General features: G+C 40.7%; 1 protein-coding gene across 1 annotated transcript; it reads left to right on the forward strand.

Moving 5' to 3' along the window:
* Window positions 1-13: 13 nt before the first annotated feature.
* On the forward strand, window positions 14-14,529 carry LOC119870244. Its single transcript, XM_038525514.1, has 5 exons — window positions 14-138; window positions 817-991; window positions 1,561-1,661; window positions 13,212-13,245; window positions 14,025-14,529. Exons 1-5 carry the CDS (start codon window positions 14-16, stop codon window positions 14,364-14,366), a joined length of 777 nt encoding a protein of 258 aa, XP_038381442.1. The 3' UTR covers window positions 14,367-14,529.
* The last annotated feature ends 9,829 nt before the right edge of the window (window positions 14,530-24,358 follow it).

Below are 24,358 nucleotides of genomic sequence, written 5' to 3' on the forward strand. Positions count from 1 at the left end.
CGCGGGCGCGCTCATGGCCGCTGCGGCCGCCATGTGCTGCCGCCTCCCAGGGCCATGGCGGGAGGGACCTGCGCCGTGCGCCGCTCGAGGCCCGGGCCAGGCTGAGGCGGCCTCGCGCGGGCGGCGGCGGCGGGCGGGGCGGGGCGGCGCAGGCTGACGCACGCGGGCCGGCGGAGGGCGGAAGAGGCGGCGCCGCGGCCTGGGGCCCGCTCCCCGCCGGGATCCGGGCGGGCCGGGCCGGGCCGGGCCGGGCCGGGCCGGGCGGGCGGGCGGGCAGGGGGCGCCGCGGGGGCTGAGCGGGGGCGGGGGCGGGGGCGAGAGGGGCGCCGCGGGGCGGGGGCGGGGGGTCCCGGGGAGAGCCCGTCCTTGTCCCTGAGGTCCCATCACCCTGGAGAGACCCCGTCCTCGTCCCCGGGTCCCGTCACTCCGAGAACACCCCGCCCCCCGTCCTCGGCTCCCGTTACCCCAAGATGACCCCTCCCCGCCCCCCTCCTCTGGTCCTGTCACCCAGAGAAGACCTCTCCCCGCCCCCCATCCGCGGGTCCTGGCACCCGAGGAGACCCCGGCCTTGTCCCTGGGCTCCCGTCACCCTGGAGCGACCGGGTCCTCGTTCCCGGGTCCCGTCACCCCAAGGAGATCCTGTCCCCATCCCAGGCGTCCCATCACCCTGGGGAGACCCCATCCCTGGAGTCTCGTCCCCCCATCCCTGGGGCCCTGTCACCCCGGGGAGATCCCGTCTCCCCTCCCCTGGTCCCTGAGGTCCCGTCACCCAAGGGAGACCCCGCCCACCACCTCTGGGATGCCATAACCCTGAAGAGACCACATCCCTGGGGTCCCGACACCCCAAAAAGGCTGGGTGCAGTCCCCGAAGCCGCTCAGCCCGAGGTGGGACACGTGCCACGGCCCGGGCACCTGGGAGGGAGGAGCAGCCGAGGGCAGTGTCCGGGTGGAGAGAGGACTCAGGTGGTTGCACCGCTGCGTGTCCTGCGGGGTAGGTCCCGGGCCCCAGAGATGAGCATGTCGCTCCTGGTAGTGATGGCGCCTCAGTGAGCGGGGAACACGGCCCCTCCGGACTCCAGTCCTCCCCAAGAGTGGGGTGCCCGCGGAGGAGGGCGGCCCCGGGCGGCGGCAGGGCCTACGCAGCCCCGCAAGGCCGCACCTGCTTGCACACGGAGACAGGTGCCGTGGCCCAGACACGCTGGAAACGCCGGCCATGGTGTCGGGGGTCAGTGCGCTCTGGAAGGGCGGCCGCGCGTCCTGCCCTGCCTGGCTTTCCCGGGGCGCGCACCCGCTCCCCAGGCCATAGATTCCGGTCCTTGCTGCCTGGGTGGCATCGCCTCAGAGGCGATCCTTGCATGACTTCTGTGCCAGAGCTCTGCTGCAGTTGCGTTTAAAATGAGGTTAAGGCTGTAATATATTATGTTTCAATAAGACATTAAAAAAAAAAAAAACCAGATTAATGTCTTGCAGAATGAAGCATTTAGAAACTCACAGCTCTTAAGAGTTTGAAAGTGGCATTTTTACTTACCTCCAGCCCTCCCATCTGTTCTTTTTCTGAAGAAACCTCTCCGGAGGAGCAGGCCCAGACAGCAGGTGCAGAGCAGATGGAGCCCGCCCCATGCCGGCTTCAAGAAGCCCCCATACTCTCTGTCCCTGAAAAGGCAAGTTGAATTTTTTCATGTCTTTTCTTATAGCTTCACCTCAAATACAAGCCAGTGTGATACATACACAAGCGAAATGCTCTTGGTATTTTGATAAGTATGTTTAATTTTTTAAAAACAGACTGTAGCAAGTTAAGCCACTTACCCAGGCACAGAATTGGTAATGAAGCCAGGATTGTGTGTTACTTGGAGATGCAATTAACCATTTCAGGCTGCATTAAATTCTGACACCCCAGAAATAGCCACATGTCCTCTCGCAGGGCTCAGTGGAAGGATAGTTTTAATCACGCGTATTTTAATTCATCGCATTGCATTCGGTGTATTTACCCTCACCATGTACTGTTTTTATTTTAAACACGATTGTTTTTTAATTTTGTAGATGCTTTCAGGCCAGTATCTGTGATTCAGGGAATACGTTTCTCTCACCTTAAGATGGTGTGGAGCACTAAGTTTCTGAAGCCGGGTGCCAAATCCATCTCCTCCCAACTCTGTGCCCTTGTGAAAATTACTGTCTTTTTATTTATTTATTCATTTATTTATTTATTCATTCATTCATTCATTCATTCATTCATTCGACAGAGAAAGGCAGAGACATAGGCAGAGGGGGAAGCAGGCTCCCTGTGGGGAGCCCGATGTGGGACTCAATCCCAGGACCCCGGGATCATGACCTAAGCCAAAGGCAGACCCTCAACCACTGAGCCACCCCGTTGTGCCAAAAATTACTCAGTCTTTTCAGACCTCGGGTTTTATCACTTGTACGATGAGGACGTTAATAGTACTTCCCTCCCAGGCTGTTACAGAACTAAATGAGATAATTTGTGTGCTTACCACACAGCAAATGCTCAGTAAATGTTGGCTCTTAAGTCTATTACTTCCACATAACTATAATTATACTGACTTCATGCTTGAAAACATGGACAAGTTATTTTACTTTTTGAAACTTTAAAATTCATTTTCACAAGTAGAAAGCATAAAAATTCATTTATGCTTACTCACCCTATTTATGTTCATCATTTTAAAAAAGCTAATTGTTTTTCTTTTTTCTTTCATTTTTTTAAACTAATATTATAAATGGCTGTCAAAATGTTTGGCTGACAAATGTTTGTGTAATTTGCATCCTTAGCTCAAATTCGTGGGTTGGTTGAAGTTAAATTTTTTAAAATACCATTACTTTTACAGTAAACATCTGTATTTAAAATTCATTAAAAAATTTTAAATCAGGTTCATGGCTCATGACAACTAATGATTGGGGACTTTTCATTTCTAACCAGTTCATCTTTGGACAATTCACTGAGAGCATATGAATAAAACTTTTCATTTCACCAAGAGAGTGCCGCACAATCGAGGAAAAAATTTTAAAAAATAAACAAAAGTGCTAAAAAGGACATGGTCCTATGCTTCACAAAAATTACAAAATGAAATCTCAGGAAAACTGTTGTGATTAACAGACAGAGAGAACCAGCCCATGGTGTGCAGAAATTATCAATGCGTGGAAAACCAATGACAGAAATACTATTTTCAGCTCTTTTACGTTTCAGCCAATCTGTTACTGATCAACTCATCTACAGCTCAAAGTAGAAAAATATTGTCTTATTTAATGACTCTTTCAAAAGTGAAGTGCTTTATAGTAGAATAACACATCTAATTAATATTCTACTTAATTCGGGTTTCTATCCACTGGTAATAAAAGGTAAGTTTTCATTGCTTCAAGGAAGGTGAGCTGGAGCTCTGCTCTCACCCGTATAATCACTGGCATATTTTGGGAGAACAGCAGGTGGGCACAGCTAAGCACAGGATCTAAGACCTGGCCAGAGAACAGAGTAATCCCTGCTTGGGATTTGAACCTATAATGTTTACCTTGCACTAAGGCTCTAATCTCCTAATTGTCAACCGCAATGACCTGGAAGAACACAGAGATACCTCTGCAGTCTTGAGGATTTCATTGTTGTTGTTGTTGTTTTGGTATTCTACATAGAAAGTGCTTTTCGTTTTTAGTTACGTGGATTAAAAGTCCTTTTTTTCACAGGTGTGGATTTATTTTCTCTTTCAACCATAATTTTTATAAACAGGTATACAGTTATAAACTGTAAGTCACTGGAAAAGTGTGGGTAGCTTTCCATAAATTTACATTTCTGGCCCTCTCCAAGTGCAGCGGGAGTTCCCAAATGCACGGTGACGTTGTCTGTAGGCAGTTGGTGACCACGTCTGCCGAAGCAGCCCTGTACTCCTTATCACCATGCTTGCCCTTCCCCATCGGCAACAGCTGTTCCTGTCCATTCTTTGTGAAGTCTGCGAAGAACTGACTCCCTCTATCCCCACACCACCACTTGTGGGAATGCTCGGCATCCTTCCCCGCAAGGCCTGGGCATCTAAGGCCTCTTCCTCCCAAGACCCATCCTGACCAACCAAGACACTCAGGCACCACACTCTGTCTTCACTCCCACCCTTACCGCTGCAAGCTTCTGAGGAAGAGAAAACAAACATCCAAGGGATGCAGTTGGCGTATAGTCTTTCTTAATTGGATAGAGGACCTTTGTAGTCATCCCTTAAATACTCCTGATGGAATCTTCAAAATTCTTTATTTTTTTAGCAAACTAAATTTTATTTCTCAATATGGTATATCCAATGAGAAAATTTTTTTAAACCAGCAAGTCCCATTCATAGCACAAAAACATGTTAAGATTTAATTATTTAGAGTCTAGTTATCACTGAGTGGTCTGTTACATTTGCACAAACCATTAAAAATATTTCTAGAAGGAACACTTCCCTCACACCAGAATAGGAAGAGCACCCAGGCCTGAGCAGGTGGGAACACATGAACCTCACCTCCTCCGGGGACTCTGTAGCCTCAAACACAGTAAAACACAGTCATTCTCTGGCACGTGGCCGAGGCTCCCTGCACAGATCTGCTGTCTAGGGAAGAAGTCAGAGCTGCCTACAGAGCTACAGGTGCCTTGGGAAGGCAGGGAGGAAGTCCTGCCTTAAATGCAGATGCCCTCAGGGTGGAGCAGTAGCCTGAGCCTGGGAAAGAGCTAAAAGCAAGGAATAGCTGCTCCTTCTCTGGTCACCACTGCCTCTTCACATCCCTCTTTGCAGCAGGTCTCAGATGGGGGTGCGAGCAGCACCAGCCCTGGCTGAGTGGCTAGGATGCCCATCTCCACGTCAATGTGATGGGAGTAAGGATTAAAATAGAAAAGATTATAGACTCAGTAATCTTTTTAAGAGAGAATGTGCAAGCAGGAAGGGCAGAGGGAGAGAGACAGAGGATCTTAAGCCGGCCCCATGCCCAGGATGGAGCCCAACATGGGGCTTGATCTCATGATCCTGAGATCATGGCCTGAGCTGAAATCAAGACGTGGACACCTAACCAACCGAGCCACCCAGGCGCCCCTGGGCCCAGTAATCTTATCCTAACATTTACTTTTTCCTGAGATGTACTATCCAATAGAACTTTCTGTGATGGAGGAAAAATGAGCTGTACCATCCAGTATGGTAGCTCCTAGCTATATATAACTATTGAGCACTTGAGGTATACAGCTGAGGAACTAAATTTTTAAATTTCATTTAGTTTTCATGAAGTAGCTACAGGTGGCTAGTGGCTACTATATCGAAAGAACTTAATTCCTGAAGAGCTGAGAAGTTGCATCAGCCTTGCCTCATACTGGCTTACATTTAAGGAAATGTATTCAGTAAATTATTTAGTAACACTTCAACCTAACATCACATTTGCACAGTGCTCTATAGTTTATAATTGCCTTCTCTTAAAAAAAATATCTTTGGCTCTGATGGATGGTTAGCTACTTGCAGAAATACAGACATCATAAAATAAGGCTCCTACCCTGCATTTTTAATTTCCCAGCCCACACCATTTCTATCATATAGTTTGTTAGAGTTCCTACCGTCTAGGATATCCCAAGAGATACCTTTCCAGTGTGTCAGTAGTCTTAGGAATACTTTACTCACACCAGATGCCATACCCAACTTGTTGCCTGCTCATAACATAAGCCTATGTTAACCATTGCAGCAGACCTGTCTCCCATGTTGCTCATGTTGACTTGTAGCCAACTGCATGGCCTGATCAACTAAAAAGACTGTCTAAAACCCCATGTCCAGACAGGCAGGATAGCATATTATACGTATGGGTTTGGGCTCTTATGTCACAAACAACAGACACAGCTTCCTATAATATAAGCAAAATGGCATTTATTATAAGGATATTAGGAACTCATGAAGTTGAGGGACCAGGACTAGAAGCGGGCAGAAGTGAAGAGGAGGGCAGGCACTAGTACATGTGAAAATACATCTGGGGTGCTGAGGATGACATAATGAACTGCAATTATTCCCGTGTCCTGTAGTCACTTGCTTAAGATTCAAAATTTTTTCTAAGATTTTATTTATTTATTCATGAGAGACACACAGATCGAGAGGCAGAGACACAGGCAGAGGGAGAAGCAGGCTCCATGCAGGGAGCCCAATGTGGGATTCGATCCTGGGTCTCCAGAATTATGCCCTGGGCTGAAGGCAGGCGCTAAGCCGCTGAGCCGCCCAGGCTGCCCAAGATGCAAAGTTATAGAAAAAAAGAGTTGAATAGATCAAGCTTAAGTAAAATGCCTCCAACCTCACAGTGAAAAGAATATGGCTCCTTTGGTTTTAATATGAAGAAGCATGTACCTGGATTGACCATCTCACCAAAACGATATACAACTCTGAGAAAGATCTCTCTGTGCCTTTAGGAAAGGAAGAGGAAGCTGAATGTCCAAAATAGACGTGTTCATGACATATGTGATAAGACCCTTCCTATACCCTGTCCTTAAAAGACACAGATACTATAAAGTCACGCCTTCTAAAATCTTAAGCCAGTGATTATATACTGAATCACTGCTGAGCCACATGTCTGAATAACTGGCCAGCTCTAATTTGATCCATCTGTCTTTTTTTTTTTTAATTTATTTAACTCACCACAGATTCACTTAATTAAGAAACTAAGACCTGTATTTTATCACAAAGGCTCTCCTAAGAAACGTCATGGAACTCCTTACAGCTATCAACACATGCTATATTTCCATGACACCTCCATGACCTATAAGTCTAGCAATCCTATGCTAAATAAAGTTAACCTTTATTACTTTAATCGATTAGGTAGATACATATTAAGCATTCATATTTTTCATTTTCTCAAGTACTTATTGTGACTCAGATTTGTATCTTCCTCTCCAGAAGCTCAGTCTACAAAGAAAATATAACTTCTATTAGCAAGAAAGATAGTGATTAGTACCATTAGTACATTCATTTGAGGAAGATACTAATTTTGAATTGGAGCTTCAGCCTCACTGTCAGCTATTATTACATCAGTAGGGACTGACCACCCTCCAACCTGAAACAACAAACTGAAACAAAATGAGACATGAAACTGAGCCCCACATCAGGCTCTGCACTGGGCATGGAGTCTGCTTAAGATTCTCTCTCCCTCTCCCCCTGCTCCTTCCCCTTGCTCACTCTTGCTCTTACTCTCTAAAAAATTAGTTAATTGAGACCATGTTTCTTAGACATTGAACATCACTGTCTGATGAACAGAGATCTTTGAAAGATGGGAAGCAAAGGGAGTAAGGACGACAATTGACCCAGCTCACTGCCTGGTAGAAGTTTCAGGGCCATGATGTGAGGAAGCGAACCCCACAGAGCCTGGTAGCCTCCTCAAGTTGAGGGAATGGAACTAGGAATCTGTGTTGGACAAAGTGGCTAGGATTCGTAGGGCAGAGTACTGGAGAGAGGAGTTCTATAAAGAGAGATCGCAGATGATCCTCTTGAAGTATTCACCTGAGAATTCACTAGTGCATGGATGTGAGCAAGCTGCCCAAGGCAGAGGAAACATTTGGAAAGGATGGGAGGGGACAGTGCCTGTTCCCAACAGACTGGAAAATCACATCATTCAAAAGTCATCAGCTAGAGCACTAGAAAAGGTCTTCCCTCGATAGTGAGATAAAATTAACCCTAGACAGGACTCTGGAAGATGGTGGAGAAGGAAGCACCAGGAATCTGTCTCCCATCTAGACAAAAATGGCACTTGCAGAATCTGTCTAATGTAATTATTTTGGAACTCTGGAATGTTTTGAAGCATTGAAACTTCCAGAGGAACACTTGGATGGTAAATTTTTGTTCATTTTCGTCAACTTTAGCTCTTAATACAGCAGCAGCTACCCATCTCCACCTCCAGCCACATGGCAGGCAGCTGTGCACATGTTCCTTGAGCAGCTTACATACAGGCTTCAGGAGCAAGGATGGACAAAAAGGGCACTGCCCTCCAAATATTGGTGATCTGTAGTCTCACTGCTGGTTGCTACTTCTGATCACAGAGGTGCAAAGATGCAGGTAGCCATTGTTGTTGCACCTCCCCCTCCCACTGCAAGCCCCTCTCCACACACACACACACACACACACACACACACACACACACACAGGCTGAGCTGACTTCCAGGAAATGTAAAGGGAAGTGCCTTTTTCTCACCTTCATTTTTCACCTTTCCACTGTCATGAGCCAGACATTAAAGACTGGATATTCAAAAACAACTGCATGTACAAAGAAAATTTAAAAGTGACTGCATTTGCCCAGGAAAATCTCAGAAAATATCTAAGAAGACATTATGTTTATACCTCAGGCTGATCCCTGGTTGTTTGAGACAACCTGAAACAAACAAACAAAACAATAACAAACAACCAACACACCCTGGGTAATGGGGAGAACCTGATTGCCAGATTTACCACATTATTATCTTCAAAATTCCAGTGTTCAAAAAAAACCACACAAAGCATAGAAAGAACTGGGAAAGCATGGCCCATTCAAAAGAGAAACCATGGGATGCCTGAGTGGCTCAGTGGTTGAGTGCCTGCCTTCGGCCCAGGGTGTGATCCTGGAGTCCCGGGATCGAGTCCCACATCAGGCTTCCTGCATGGAGCCTGCTTCTCCCTCTGCCTATGTCTCTGCTGTCTCTCTGTCTCATGAATAAATAAATAAATAATCTTTAAAAAAAGAAAAACCATTTGACATAATCTGTCCCTGAGATAAATTTAATATAAGATATATTAAATAAATACTTTTTAAAAACCTGTCTTAATATGTTCAAAGAACTAGGGATGTAGGGAAAGACAAGAAAACAAGGTATAAACAAAATAGGGATATCAATAAAGAGAAAACCTATTAAAAAAGAAATTCTGAAGCTGAAAAGTACAATAACTGAAATTTTAAAGATCACTAGAGGTATTCAAAAGCAGATTTGAGCAGGCAAGAGAAATAATCAGTGAACTTGAAGAGAGAACAATGGAAATTACCAAAGCTGAAGAAGAAAAAGAAAAACGATTGAAGAAAAGGAATGGAGCCCAAGGGAAATATGGGACAACACAAAATGTATCCACATACTCATCATGGGAGTACCAGAAGGAGAAGAGACAGAAGCAGAGAGAACATTTGAATAGTGGCTGAAAACTTCTTAAATTTGATGAAATACATAAATATAAACATCCAAGAAGCTCAACAAACTCCAAATAAGATGAAATCACAGACCCACACTGAAACACATACTCAAACTCTCAAAAAACAAAGACAAATATGGAAAGCAGCAAGGGAGAAGCAAATAATCACATAAAGCAATCGTCAATAAGTTTATCTGCAAATTTCTCATCAGAAACCATAGAGGCCATATATATTCAAAATGCTTAAAGAAAAATAATATCAACCAGGAATCCTATACCCAGCAAAACTGTTCTTCAAAAATGAGAGAGAAATCAAGACATTCCCAGATAAACAAAAGCTGAGGGGGTTCAAGACCTCTAGACCTGCCCTACAAGAACTGCCTAAAGGAGTCCTACAAAGTGGGAAAAAAAATGGTATTAGACTGTAACTCAAAGCCATATGGAGAAATAAAGATCTCAATAAAAGTAAATACAAATACATCTTTCAAAGGTAGTGTTATTGTAGGAATAGTTTGTAACTGTAATTTTTGTTTCTTCTATGAGTTAAGAGGTTAGTGCATTAAAAGAGAAAAACACTATTAATGTAAAAGCTAGTGTTACTGTACTACTGATTTGTAACTCCAAATAATGTTTTCTACATGACTGAGGACAGTAACGCATTTAAAAAAATTATTATGTTTTGTGGCAGGCAATCTATAAAGATGCACTTTTGTGACAGCAGCTACTAAAAGAGGCAGAATGAAATTCTAAAAGAGCAAAGATTTTTATTGGAGATAAGCTGTCATAAACTACAATTAGAAAGTCACGATTTTAGGATGGTGAATGTAATCTCCATGGCAACTGCACAAAAAGAAATACAGAATTCAAGAACTTTACAACAACAAAAACTCCAAACACAGAAGGCAGTAATGCAGAAAAATGACCAAAAAAACCCTACAGAGAATATACAAAACAAGTAGCATAATGAAAGAAGCTAAGTGCCTCTTTATCAGTAATTACTTTAAATGTAAATGGATTAAACTCTCCAAACAACAGATAGAGATTAGAAAAATGATATGTGAAAAAAACTGGTGTTATTTTTATAGAGATTGCATTAAATGTGTTGATAGCTTTGGGTAGTATAGACATTTTAATGATGTTTGTTCTCCCAATCCATGAACATGGAATGCTTCTCCATTTTTCTCTGTCCTCTTCAATTTCTTTCATGAGTTCTATAGTTTTCAGAGTACAGATCTTTTACCTCTTTAGTTAGGCTTATTCCTAAGTATCTTATTGATTTTGGTGCAATTACAAATGGAATCAATTCCTTGATTTCTTTTTCTGCTGCTTCATTATTAGTATATAGAAAATGACAGTCTCTTCAACAAATGGTGTTGGGCAAACTGGACAGCAACATGCAAAAGAAAGAAACAGAACCACTTTGTTATACTATAAACAAAAATAAATTCAAAATGGATGAAAGACCTAAATGTGAGACAAGAAACCATCAAAATCCTAGAGGAGAACACAGGCAGGAACCTCTTTGACCTTGGCCACAGCAACTTCTTACTATACACATCATCAGAGGCAAAAGAAAGGCAAAAATAAACTATTTGGACTTCATCAAGATAAAATCTGTGACACCTGGATGGCTCCAGGTGGTTGAGCATCTGCCTTTGGGTCAGGTCATGATCCCAGCGTCCCTGGATTGAGTCCTGCATCAGGCTCCCTGCATGGAGCCTGCTTCTCCCTCTGCCTATGTCTCTGCACCTCTGTCTGTGTCTCTCATGAATAGATTATATTTATTTATTCATGAGAGACGCACACACACACACACACAGAGGCAGAGACACAAAGGATATAAAAATACAGATTTGAAGAGGTACCTGCACCCTGATATTTATAGCAGCATTATCTACAATAGCCAAACTATGGAAACAGCCCAAGTGTCCAACAAGTGATGAATGGATAAAGATGTGGTGTATATATACAATGGAATATTCAGCCATCAAAAAGGATGAAATCTTGTCATTTGTAATGACATGGATGGAGCTAGAGAGTATTATGTTAAGTAAAATAAGTCAGTCAGAGAAAGAAAAATACCATATGATCTCACTCAAATGTGGAATTTAAGGAACAAAACAAAGAGCAAAGGAAAAAAGAGACAAACCAAGAAACAGACCATTAACTATAGAGAACACACTGATGATCACCAGAGGAGAGGTGGTTGGAAAAGTGGGGAAAATAGGTGATGGGGATTAAGGAGTGCACTGATCATGTGCACGGGTATGATGTATGGAAGTGTCAAATCACTATGCTGTACACCCAAAACTAATGTTACACTGTATGTGAATCAACTGGAATGTAAATAAAAACTAAACAAACAAATAAAAACCCAAACACAATTTAAAAGTGAAAGGATTTGAATATATTTTCTCCAAACAAGATGTACAAATGGAAAATAAGCATGAAAAGATATTCCACATCACTTGTCTTGATGGAAATGCAGTCTAAAACCACATTGCAATAAACATACTAGAAGGGATTACAATTTTGTAAAATGGAAAATATTACATGTTGATGTGAATGTAGGGAAATTAGAACTCATAATATACCTGGTGGATACATAAAATGTTGCAGCCACAGTGGAAAACAGTTTGTTGGTTCCTCAAAAAGGTAAAAAATAGGGACGCCTGGGTGGCTCAGAGGTTGGGCATCTGCCTTCGGCTCAGGGCGTGATCCTGGGGACCCGGGATTGAGTCCTGCATCGGGCTCCCTGCATGGAGCCTGCTTCTCCCTCTTCCCCTGTCTCTGCCTCTGTGTGTGTGTGTGTGTGTCTCATGAATAAATAAAATCTTTTTTAAAAAAAGGTAAAAAATAGAATTACCTTATGACTCAACATTCCGCTCCTATGTATTTACCCAAAGGAATTCAAAGCACAAACTCAAACAAATATGCCAATGTCCACAGCAGCATCATTCACAAGAGCTGAAAGGTGGGAACAACACAAATGTCCATCAACACATGAATGGATTGATGAAATGTGGTAAATAAATACAATGGAATACTATTATGCTATAAAAAGGAATGAAGCATGGAAATGCACAGCAGTACAGATGAACCTAGAAAACATTATGTTAAGTGAAAGTAGAAAGACAAAATGATATTTTAAATTCCTTTTATATAAAATGTGAAGAATGATCAATTTTATAGAGATAGACATTAATTCAGAGGTTGCCAGGGGCTGGAGAGATGGAAGAATTGGAAGTTATTGCTTAGTGGTACAGTTTCTGTTTGGGGTGATAAAAGTTTTGGTGGTGATGGCTGCATGCCATCATGAATGTAATTAAAGGGATCCCTGGGTGGCGCAGCGGTTTGGCGCCTGCATTTGGCCCAGGGCACAATCCTGGAGACCAGGGATCGAATCCCACGTCGGGCTCCCAGTGCATGGAGCCTGCTTCTCCCTCTGCCTATGTCTCTGCCTCTCTCTCTCTCTCTCTCTGTGACTATTATAAATAAATAAAAATTTTAAAAAAAGAATGTAATTCAGGCTGAAAATAATTAAATGAAGAATATTTTATGATATGTATTTTACCATACCACAATTTTTTAAAGTTACTATTGTAATATACCAACACTATTAAACTCCAAGCTTCAAATGGATGAACCATCTGTGAATTATGTGTCAATAAAGCTTTTTAAAAACCACAATGAGATCCTACTACACACCTGTTAGAATGGCTAAAATTAAGAGTGCTTATTGCCAAGTGCTGGTGAGGGTGTGGAGGAACTGGGACTCTCATACTGTTGTTAGAAAAAAAGTCTGGAACTTTCTTTGAAAAGTCTGGTAATAGGGCCCCTGTAAGTCAGAGAATGTGTCAATAATCCCTGTTTTTTCCTGATTTCCCCCACCCCGAGACCTGAACTTTACCCTAGTCATGGAGAAGCTCTGCAGAGGCCAACTAGATAGCAATAAGCTCAACTCTGAGAAGAAACCTGTCTCATTAGCCTGGAGGCAGGAAGAAGTGACTTGTGGTCTGAAGAATGTGAAGGAAATGTATGCTTATTTTTTTTTCTGTTTTCTGTTATTTTTCCTGAGAGCAGTTCCTTTTGGCAGAATCATGGGACGTGTTGGCAGGTAATAATCAGAGAGAAACCCCACCTTTCTAGCCAGAGCACAAGGGAAAACGGCCCCTGGGAGCCAGAGAGTCTGGGGGACTTCCTGGAGAGAGGAGAAAGCTGGAAAGGAGGCTCCCCAGTTCTGTGTATGAAGACATGTGTCCATGCTCAGCCCAGAGCTGCACATCTGAGGCAACCACCACCAAGAGAGGGCAAGACAGGTTTGTGTGGTGTGAGGCTAACCCAGTGATGGCCTGCTGAGACAAAAACAGCCACCCCCTCCAGAGAATTGTCTAGACTTTTAGCACACAGAGACTCCCGACATGAAGCAGACAGTCTTTGCTTTGCATGGCAGTATGAACCTGTAAAAATGACCAGGCAGGCATACTAAACTGTGTCGTGCAATCTTACTAACCAATGAGTAAAATTATGATTTTCTGTAATGTCTAGAAACCTTCATCAAAACATTAGAAACATATAGTCAGTTGTAAATATATAAGGAAATGATTAAAATAGTAAAATTAATATTTATTTTGTACCCTCCCATTAGCAACACAGAATTAAAGTGCTTTTTGTCTTTTTTTGCAAAAAGTACATTGAGACTCTTTTGAGCAGTGCCCACCTTTTTCTTAAGTTGTATGACTTATTTGACAACTTGTCATAATCCTTACCAAGTCTGGATCAGCTTTCAACATGTTCTACTTTGAGCTTTTAATGTCATGAAATACCTCCATGTGTCTTGAATGTGTATTTGCTGATGCACTTCCTCTGTGACACCTTCACTCTTTTTGTCACAAGCACCTTCCTGACACGTTTGATCAACTAGCCTTGACTGGGTCCCTCTGGCTGCACATCCGAGCATCTGCAGTGCAGCAGTGCTGGCCTGCAACAATCGACAATCGGCTACCTCTTCAACAACCCTATTTATGTTGGATTTCAATTCCCGCTTTCATTGGTCCACTTGGTAAACTGTCATGTGGCTTTATCAACGGAGACAAGGAGGCAACACAACTACATACTTCGCTGTCTGTGCATAAACTGAGATATGCTGTGACCATCAGTCACCAGCAGGCTCGGCAAGAAGCAACATCACTGGTCATTGAGCATGATGCCATCTGCCCCCAGGGACTGGGGAACTGAGTGTCATCAAAAACCGACCTCCAGGGGATCCCTGGGTGGCTCAGCGGTTTGATGCCTGCCTTTGGCCCAGGGCATGATTCTAGAGTCCCGGGATCAAGTCCTGTGTCGGGCTCCCGGCATGGAGCCTGCTTCACCCTCTACCTGTGTCTCTGCCTCTCTCTCTCTCTTTCTCTCTCTCTGTCTATCATAAATAAATAAATGAATCTTAAAAAAAAAAGAGAGAGAGATCTTCATACTTTGGAGCCAAAATACAACACAAAGACAGAGTTTGGGATGAAGAGTAACTTTATTGCTTTATTGCTTTGCCAGCCAAAGGAGGCTGCAGTAGGCTAAGGCCTTCAAAACAGCAAGCCTGCCTGGAGGAAGGGATAGGGGATTTTATAGGGAAATATGGGGTCTAGATTGGTTTTAGGAATTGTGTACTTGTGGCCAACCTCATTCATCCTTCATGGTGGTACCAGGTTCCCAAAACAAAAGGCTAGGAAGGAAGATGGGGAGGTTTGCAGAAGAGAGGGAAAGGGTTACTTAGTTAAAATGGAGCTTCACTGAAGCATTAGTGCAGCTATTTTGGGTTTCGTTCAACTTTACGTTTTTAAGTGGTTTCATGAGGAGCTAGAGCAGTTTGCAGCGCTTGTACTTTATGAAATTACTTAGAAAACATGCTACTAATTAAAACTTGAACCATGATCTTGGGGTACTTGAACCATGACCTTGGGGTACTACTGCCAACGAAAGGGTGGTGCCTGACACTTCACAATCACAAAGCGTCACCTCCAGTATATAATATGCATGAGGTGTGAATCACTAGTACTGGATCACTCCCAAGGGGATTGGAAATTACGCTCCAAGTCAAGGGATCTGTGGATACGTTTTAGAACCACTACATTCCCAAAATACATTTTCACTGCATATAGATTCTGGGTTGATGATTCTTTTCTGCTAATACTCTAAAGATACTGTTTCACTGTGCTCTAGACTGCATGATTTTTTATTAGATATTCCTGTATTGAATATGTTGTTTTGTCTTTCTGGTTGCATTCAAGATTTTTAATCTTTGGTTTTTATCAATTAGATTATGACATATTGGGAATTTTGTTGGATTTTTCTGAGTCTCTGGAACATGTACTTTTATTTTGTTCACCAGATTTTAAGTTTTCAGCAATTATTTCTTCAAAATATTTTTTTCTGCACCAATTCCCACCCCCCCATCTTTCAGAGACTCAAATGACAAAAATAATAGACTTTTTTTTTCTTTCAAGGTATTATTTAGGGGATCCCTGGGTTGCTCAGTGGTTTGGCACCTGCCTTCAGCCCAGGGCGTGATCCTGGAATCCCAGGATTGAGTCCTGCATCAGGCTCCCTGCATGGAGCCTGCTTCTCCCTCTGCCTTTGTCTCTGCCTCTCTCTCTCTATGTCTCTCATGAATAAATAAATAAATAAAACCTTTAAAAATTATTTAAATTATTTAAATTCCAGTTAGTTCAAAATATAATGTAGTATTAGTTTCAGGGGTAGAATTCAGTAATTCATCAGATGCGTATAACACCAGTGCTCATTACCTCAAGTGCCCTCCTTAATGCTCATCACCCAGTAACCCTGTACCCCTACTCCCTCCCCTCTGGGAACCCTCAGTTTGTTCTCTAGAGTTCAGTCTCTTATGACTTGACTCCCTCTCTGTCTTTAAATTATTTTATTTTTCCTTTCCTTCCCCTGTGTGTTCATCTGTTTTTTTTTCCTTAAATACTAGACTTTTTGATATTGTTTCACAGATTCCTGAAGCTCAGTTCATTTTGTCTGATTTTTTTTTCTCAGTGTTTCTCAGATTGGTTAATGTGTATGGATCTGTCTTGAATTCATGACTCTGTGTTACATCCATTCTGCTATGAAAACCACTTATTACATGTTTATTAATTTCAGAAATTATATTTTTCAATTCTAAAATTCCCATTTGAGATTTCCTTTTTTTTCTTTTTTTTGAGATTTTATTTATTCATGAGAGACTCAGAGAGAGAGGCAGAGACATAGGCAGAGGGAGAAGCAGGCTCCATGCACCGGGAGCCCGACGTGGGATTCGGATTCAATCCCAGGTCTCCAGGAATGCGCCCTGGGCCAAAGGCAGACACTCAACCGCTGAGCCACCCAGGGATCTCAAATCTTGGACATTTTTAATACTATGTTGTGAGACTCTGCAACCTATTATAATCCTCTGGAGAATATTGACTTTAAGTAGGCAATTAACCCAGCTAGACACAGGCTGAAAAATTAGGTCTCTCCTTCCATAGACAGTGGCTCCAACGGCTGTTCTGGTTTCAAAGCTTTTGCTCATGTTTTTGGGTCTGTCCACCTGTGTACAGCTTAGGTTTGAGCCCAGGACTTGAACATTTCTTGTGCAGCATCAAGGACTCCTCTCCCCTAGCTCTCTCCCCTATAGTTCCCCAACATACACTGTTTGAATCGCAGGAACTTTCTGGAGGTTTTGTTGCCCATCCTGTCTTCTCATAGTTCCAGGACTGGGGTCCTCCTCAAGCAGGGCTGAGAAAGAAACAAAGCAAGAGATATCTCTATCTTTATCTCCATCTCTAATCTCATCTATACCTGTACCTGTATCTGTGTGTCTGTCTACCTACCTACCTACCTATTGGGGAGAGAGGGAGAACTTTCAGAGATTTCCCCCTAAAATCTCTTTGGCTCACAGAAAAACCCTTTTTCTGGTTCTCTGGCCAGAAAGACAGGGGTTTTACTGGAGTTCTTGCAGCACATGCCAACTGGGGGGAGTTCTGTGAGTGGGGCCATTTCCATGTCAAAGCTGGAAGAGTTAACAATATTGGGAAACTCATTCCTGTACAGGGTGTTCCTTGATTTTTGGCTTGTGCTCCCCAATTTTCCTGTCACTATTTACTTTTCAGAGTCCACAGGGAGTTGATATATAATTTTGTCCAGAAATGTAACAAGTGGGAGAAATAGGCTATAGTGTGCTTACACTACTTTGGTCAGCACAAGAAGTCCCAAAACTTTTAAAATCTTATAAAATTTAAGCTTGAGTTTGTTTTTTAAGATAATCAAGTATTTTTTTCTAAGTGGCTTCAGCCTTCTTTTTTATGTCCTTCCCTAGCAACAGGGATTTTTAGAACAGTGTGTTTGGCAAGTGAGTCCTCAATGTTGTGATATTTTTTTTACTAAATGAGAAAATACCAAACTTTCCCTTTGCTTCCTTTGCTCCTCAGTTCAGTAGAACTTAACTTTAGCATTTCCTAATGATGTTTCTGAAAAGTTTTGATTTTTCAAAGTATCATGTACTGTATTTCCGAATCCCAAGTTGGCTTCTGCTGTATATTTAAATTTGATATAAGATAGATGAAGACTACTTTGCCACTACTCTGTTTATTCAAAATACTGTTTACATGAAGCAAACTTTGGTAAGAAAAGGTATCCTGGAAGCATTTTTTGTAATCATCTTAAAATCATGTCTGTTTTCTTTAGTTTAAACACAGAGAGAAAAGATGTAGCTTATTTCAATGAAAAGGAATCTTTTTAAGCAAAAAGATTGCTTTAAAATTGAGTCAAACAAGTTATGTAAAAGGAAACATTTGATTTTAAAACATACACTTTCTATCTTGCTGCAGTTTAAATATAGACAAAATTATACAATCCATCAGTAATACCGCATAAGAAACTGTATCTGTGGTCGTTTGATGAGTAAGTGTGTGGAGGTTCTGATCAGCTCTTTTGTAGTGTGCCATAGAAAAGAGGAGCTCGTTCACCTGTTGCTAAGCAACAATGCTTCCCAGACCAGAACTTGTGGAAACCAAAGACAGGGTAGGGTTATGAATTGTCCAAATTCACAAAGAGAAAGAGAGGGTGCAGTATACAAGTGAATAGAGATCCAGGAAACCACTTTTTGAAAACTAAGCAAAGGCAATTCAAGTGAATATTGGAGAAATAAACCAAAAGCCCAGTTCTCTAGTTCTTCCAAGCATAAAACACACACTGAACCCTAAGGAGTTCTGCATGTGCAAGGGTCTAAATATTAACTCCCACATAGTTCAGTGAACTCAAAGTAAAAAATTATAATGAAGACAATTTTTATTAACACATTTAAGGCATTTTACTAAAAATGCTGCCTTTCATAGGTAGTAAAAGAAAGTAACACTATAGTTTTATTAATAGATTGCTAAATTTCAGATATGAAGCACAAAGAATTCAGCAAAATTGAATGGGAAGATTAATATTGTTATAGATCTAAGAATTAAACGTTTTAAAGATTTTATTTATTTGAGAGAGAGTGAGAGCATGAGTGGGAAGAGGGGCAGAGGCAGAGAGAGGGCCAGGAGAAGGCCCCCTGTTGAGCCCACAAAGGAGAACTTGGGGCTTGATCCCAGGACTCTGAGATCATAACCTGAGCCAAAAGCAGATGCTTAACTGACTGAGCCACCCAGGTGGCTTTTCCTTGAATTAAATTGCTAAGACTAGAAAAAGAAGTGTTTAAAGAAAAATAATCCTGTTTTATCTCAGTTGCAAAGAGATTAAAAGTTCTCTCTTTAGAAAATCTTAGGGATATATATAAATAAGTTTATATTTAATATAAAATTAAACCCTCTATTCTGTTTCATTGATCTATGCATCTGTTTTTATGAAAAAACAATACTATTTTGATTACTATAGCTTTGTAATATACTTTGAAATCAGGAAAAGTGATGCCTTTGGTTTTCCTCTTGCTCAAGATTACTTCAGATATTTGGGGTCTTTTCTGGTTCCATATGAATTTTAGATTTTTAAAAAAATTCCTATGGAAAATGCCATTGGAATTTTGATAGAGATTCCTTTGATAAGAATAGGAATCTATTTGTTTTGTTAGGGAGTGTAGATTGCTTTGGAGGATATGGATATCTTAATAATGTTAATTCTTCCAATCCATAAATACAGGATATCTTTCCATTTATTTGTGTCTTCAATTTCTTTCATCAGCATTATATAGTTTCAGTGTACTGAACTACAGTTTCAGATCTTTCACCTCCTTAGTTTAACTATTACATTGTTTTTGATATTATTGTTAATGGATTATTTTAATTTCTTTCTCTAATGGTTGATTTTTAGGGTATAGAAATACAACTGATTTTTGTATACTGATCTTGTATCTTGCAACTTTATGAAATTTATTAGTTCTAAGTTTTTTGGTGGAGTCTTTAGAGTTTTCTATATGCAAAACCATGTCTTTTTTTTTTTTTTCAAAACCATGTCTTTTGCAATCAAAGACAATTTTACTTCTTCTTTTTAGATTTGGATGCCTTTAATTTTCTCCCCTAGCTACCCTGGCTAGAACTTCCAGTACTATGTTGAATAGAATTTGTGAGAGGGAGTGTCCTTGCCTTGTTCCTGATCTTAGAAGAAATACTTTTAGCTTTTCACCATTGAGTATGATGTTAGCTGTAGGCTTGTCACATATGGTCTTTATTATGTTGAGGTACATTCCATCTATACCTAATTTACTGAGTTTTTATCATTAAAGAATGTTACCTTTTGTCAAATGCCTTTTCTTCATTCTATTGAGATAATCATATGATTTTTATTCCTCATTTTGTTACCAGACTGTGTCACATTTATGATTTGCATATGTTGAACCATCCTTGCATCCCAGGGTTAAATCCCACTTGATCTTGGTATCTAATCCTTTCAATGTACTATTGTATTTGGTTTTGGTTTCTTAGTATATTATTTGAAGATTTTTTTTGCAACTATGTTCAACAGAGATATTGATCTGTAATTTTTTTTTCTTGTAGTGTTCTTGTCTAGCTTGGTATCAGGCTAATGCTGACTTCATAAAATGAGAACAGAAGTGTTTCCTCATCAAGTTTTTAGAAGAGTTTGAGAAGAATTGGAATTTTGTTGTCTTTGGGCTTCCTAAATCTAAATGTCTTTCCCTTCATTTAAAAAGTTTTTAGCCATTATTTCTTTGAATAAGCTCCCTACTGCTTTCACTTTATCTTCTCCTTCTGGGATACATACAATTCATATATTGGTCCATTTTATACAGTTCCATAGGTCCCTTAAGCTATTTTCTTGGGTTTTTATTTTTATTTTTTTTCTTTGATGGATGATTTCCACTGGACTGTCTTTGAGTTCATTGATCCTTTCTTTCATTTGATCAAATCTGATTTTGAACCTCTCTATTGAATTTCTCAATGTAGTTTTTATTCCTTAGTTCTATGGTTTCTGTTGGTACTTTTTTTTTTTTTTTTTTTTTTTATTTTTATTTATTTATGATAGTCACAGAGAGAGAGAGAGAGAGAGAGAGGCAGAGACACAGGCAGAGGGAGAAGCAGGCTCCATGCACCGGGAGCCTGATGTGGGATTCGATCCCGGGTCTCCAGGATCGCGCCCTGGGCCAAAGGCAGGCGCCAAACCGCTGCGCCACCCAGGGATCCCTTCTGTTGGTACTTTTAAATATTTTCTACCTCTTTGTTTAAATTCTCATTTTATTTATGCATTGCTCTCCTTACCTTAGTGAGCATCCTTATGACTGTTAACTTGAACTCTGTTAGGTAAACCACTCATCTCCATTTCATTAAGGTCAGTTCTTAGAAATTTTCTTACTCTATTCTTTATTATATATTCATTTTGTTCCTTCACTTAGATGGCAGCCATAGCAGGTGGGGTGCTAGCTGCATGGACAAGCTCTTTCTAGGGAGAAGCCAGAGATTTGGTCTTACTGTTGGAATGAGCTAGGGGAAGATGATGTTGACCACCAGCTCTCTCAGGTTCCTGGGTGGATCTCAGGGGGCTCCCACACACAGGCAGATCAGAAGCCTGATCTTCAGGCAACAGCTTAAAAAGTATGCAGTCAATTCCCTTCCAGGGTGAAATGAGAAGAGGGACAATTTTGTCAGTTCCCATTGCACTGAGCCCAAGGGTATATAGGTGCAGGGAGTACCCACATGACCATTTAAAAACTACTTCTTTATACCTGAAACTGATGTTACAAGTCAGGTATACCTCAACAACAACAAACTTCTTTGTTTTCTATGGTCCTGTGGAATTCATGAATGCAAGCTGTCTTGGCTATCAGAACTAGGTGACTTGAGGACCCATACCTTAGGTGGTAACCTTTAAAGTTGGGTGCTCGAAGTGTGATCCAAACTCTTCACTCCTCAGGAAGATGCTGGGAGTTGTGGTTCCATACTAAGTGTAAGGTTCTGTGCTGGGAGTAGGGTTTATGGCAAGACTGTGTCTCAGGCTTTCCTACCCATTTCAATGTGAGTGTTTTTTTCAGTCACTTAATGTGTAGGACTCACTCAGATAGTTTCTGGATTTCTCCTAAAGGGAATTTCTTTGTGTATATCTGTATATTTGGTGCTTCGAGGGAGGAGAAATATTCAGGAACTGCCTAGGATACCATCTTGGTAATATCCACCTAATAATTTTCAAAATCTCTCATATTAAGCCCATAGAAATAACTTTGTAGTGTAACATAGCTTACTATAGGCCTTCTGCTTCTCCCTGCTCCATTCATCCTCTATCCTTCTCTGCTTTACTCAGTGCATCAAGAACTGACCTTTGTGGACTGCATCACATGGCTTCACTTCTTTGATTGGTTTGGTTGGGTTTAGTCAATGGGTAAAAAGTCAAAGGGCAAGAGGGAAGAGATGCTAGGGTAAATCTACACTTCTTCCCTGCCTATCAGGGACTGAGTCCCACTTAAATAACAACTCACCCCAATAGCTCTAGCACTCACTGGTCAATAGCATCATTTCCCACCCTTGTCCTTTCAGGCTTGGGTTGGTAACAGCTTCCCACTCTTGCTAGTCTCTGGGTCCCTCAACATCTTTTTTTTCATTTCTGTAGCACTTGCCACACCTCAGTAAATAAGCCCTTCATGAAATTCTCTTCTAAATGCCAGAAGAGTATACCTTTTGTTTTCTAAAGATTGACAAGTATATAAAAATATTTCATCATTAAATAAAAGTAAAATAAATAAAATGGCAAATAAATAAGAAATAAAATAGCATGTTACTTAATTTTTCATAAGACAAAGCTAAAAAGTTTAGTTTATATATGTTTTAAATGTAGGAAAAAAAAACTCCCAGTAAGTGCTATCAACCAATCAAACTATATTATCAATCATAAGGAGGAAATAATTAGTCCTATTAGTTTTCTTGATAGTGTTCATATCTGTCTTTCAAAAAAGAAATACTCATCCAGTACCTCTCCATTAAATAACTACTGAAATAAAATATTTTGTATTGTATTGGTTTGTGTATACTGTACTAAAAATAATAACAGATTATTTTGCAAATTATATTGGAATGGATAGACTTGGCTTTAATAATGCTACAATTATTACTTTTTTATTTTTATTTTTTCTAAGTTTTTATTTAAATTCTGGCTAGTTAACATACAGTGAAATATTAATTTCAAGTGTAGAACTTAGTGATTCATCACTTACATACAGCGCCTGGTGCTCATCACAAGTGCCCCCCTAATACCCATTGCCCATCCAACCTATCCCCCTTCCCAACTCCCCTTCAGTAACCATCAGTTTGCTCTCTATTAGTTAAAAATCTGTGTTTTGCTTTACCCCTCTTCCCTCCCATGTTCATTTGTTTTGTTTCTTAAATTCTGCATATGAGTGAAATCATATGCTATTTGTCTTTGTCTTTCTCTGACTGACTTATTTTGCTTAGCATAATACTCCCTAGCTCCATCCACATTATTGAAAATGGCAAGATTTCATTCTTTTTCATGGCTGAGTAATATTCTAATATATATGTATTCCATTCCAATATATATTATATATAATTGTATATAATACACACACACAAATATATAATGGTATATATACACACACACAACACCACATCTTCTTTATCCATTCATTGGTCAGTGGACATTTGGCCTCTTTCTATAATTTCACTATTATTGATAATGCTGCTATAAACATTGGGGTGCATGTATTTATTCGAATCAGTATTTTTATGTCCTTTGGGTAAATACTTAGTAATTCAATTGCTGATTTTATGGTAGTTTCATTTTTAGCTTTTTGAGGAGCCTCCATATTGTTTTCCCCAATGACTAAGGAAACCAGTTTGCATTCCCACCACCAGTGCAAGAGACTTCCCTTTTCATCACATCCTTGTCAGCCCCTATTGTTTCTTGTGTTATTGATTTTAGCATCCTGACAGGTGTGAGGTAATGTCTCATGGTGGTTTTGACTTGTATTTCCCTGATGATGAGTGATGTCGAGCATCTTTTCATGAATCTGCTAGCCATCTGTATGTGTTCTTTGGAAAAATGTTTATTTGTGTCTTCTGCCCATTTCTTAACTAGGCTATTTATTTGGGGGGTATTGAAGTTGATACGTCTTTATGGATTTTGAATAATAACCTTTTATCAGATATGTCATTTGCAAATATCTTCTCCCATTTACCAGGTTGCCTTTTAGTTTTGTTAATTGTTTCCTTGACTGTGCAGGAGCTTTTTATTTGGATGAAGTCCCAATAGTTCATTTTTGCTTTTGTTTCCTTTCCCTCAAGAGACATATCTAGTAAGAAGTTGCTACGGCTGATGTCACAGAGCTGCTACCTATGTTCTTCTCTAGGATTTTGATAGTTTCCTGTCTCACATTTATGTCTTTTATCCATTTTGAATTTATTTTTGTGCGTGGTGTGAGAAAGTGGTCCAGTTTTTATTTTTTGCATGTTACTGTCCAGTTTTCCCAACACCATTTGTTGAAAAGACTATCTTTTTCTCACCAAATATTCTTTCCTGCTTTGTTAAAGATTGACCATATAGTTGTGGGTTTATTTCTGGATTCTCTATTCCGTTCCACTGATCTCTGTGTCTATTTTTGTGCCAGTATCATACTGTCTTGTTCACTACAGCTTTGTAATATGACTTAAAGTCTGGAATTGTGATGCCCCCAGCTTTGCTTTTCTTTTTCAAGATTGCTTTAGCTATTGGGGGTCTGGTGATTCCATACAAATTTTAGGATTGTTTGT

This window comes from Canis lupus, chromosome 1 (assembly GCF_011100685.1).
Source record: "Canis lupus familiaris isolate Mischka breed German Shepherd chromosome 1, alternate assembly UU_Cfam_GSD_1.0, whole genome shotgun sequence".
Taxonomy (NCBI): domain Eukaryota; kingdom Metazoa; phylum Chordata; class Mammalia; order Carnivora; family Canidae; genus Canis; species Canis lupus.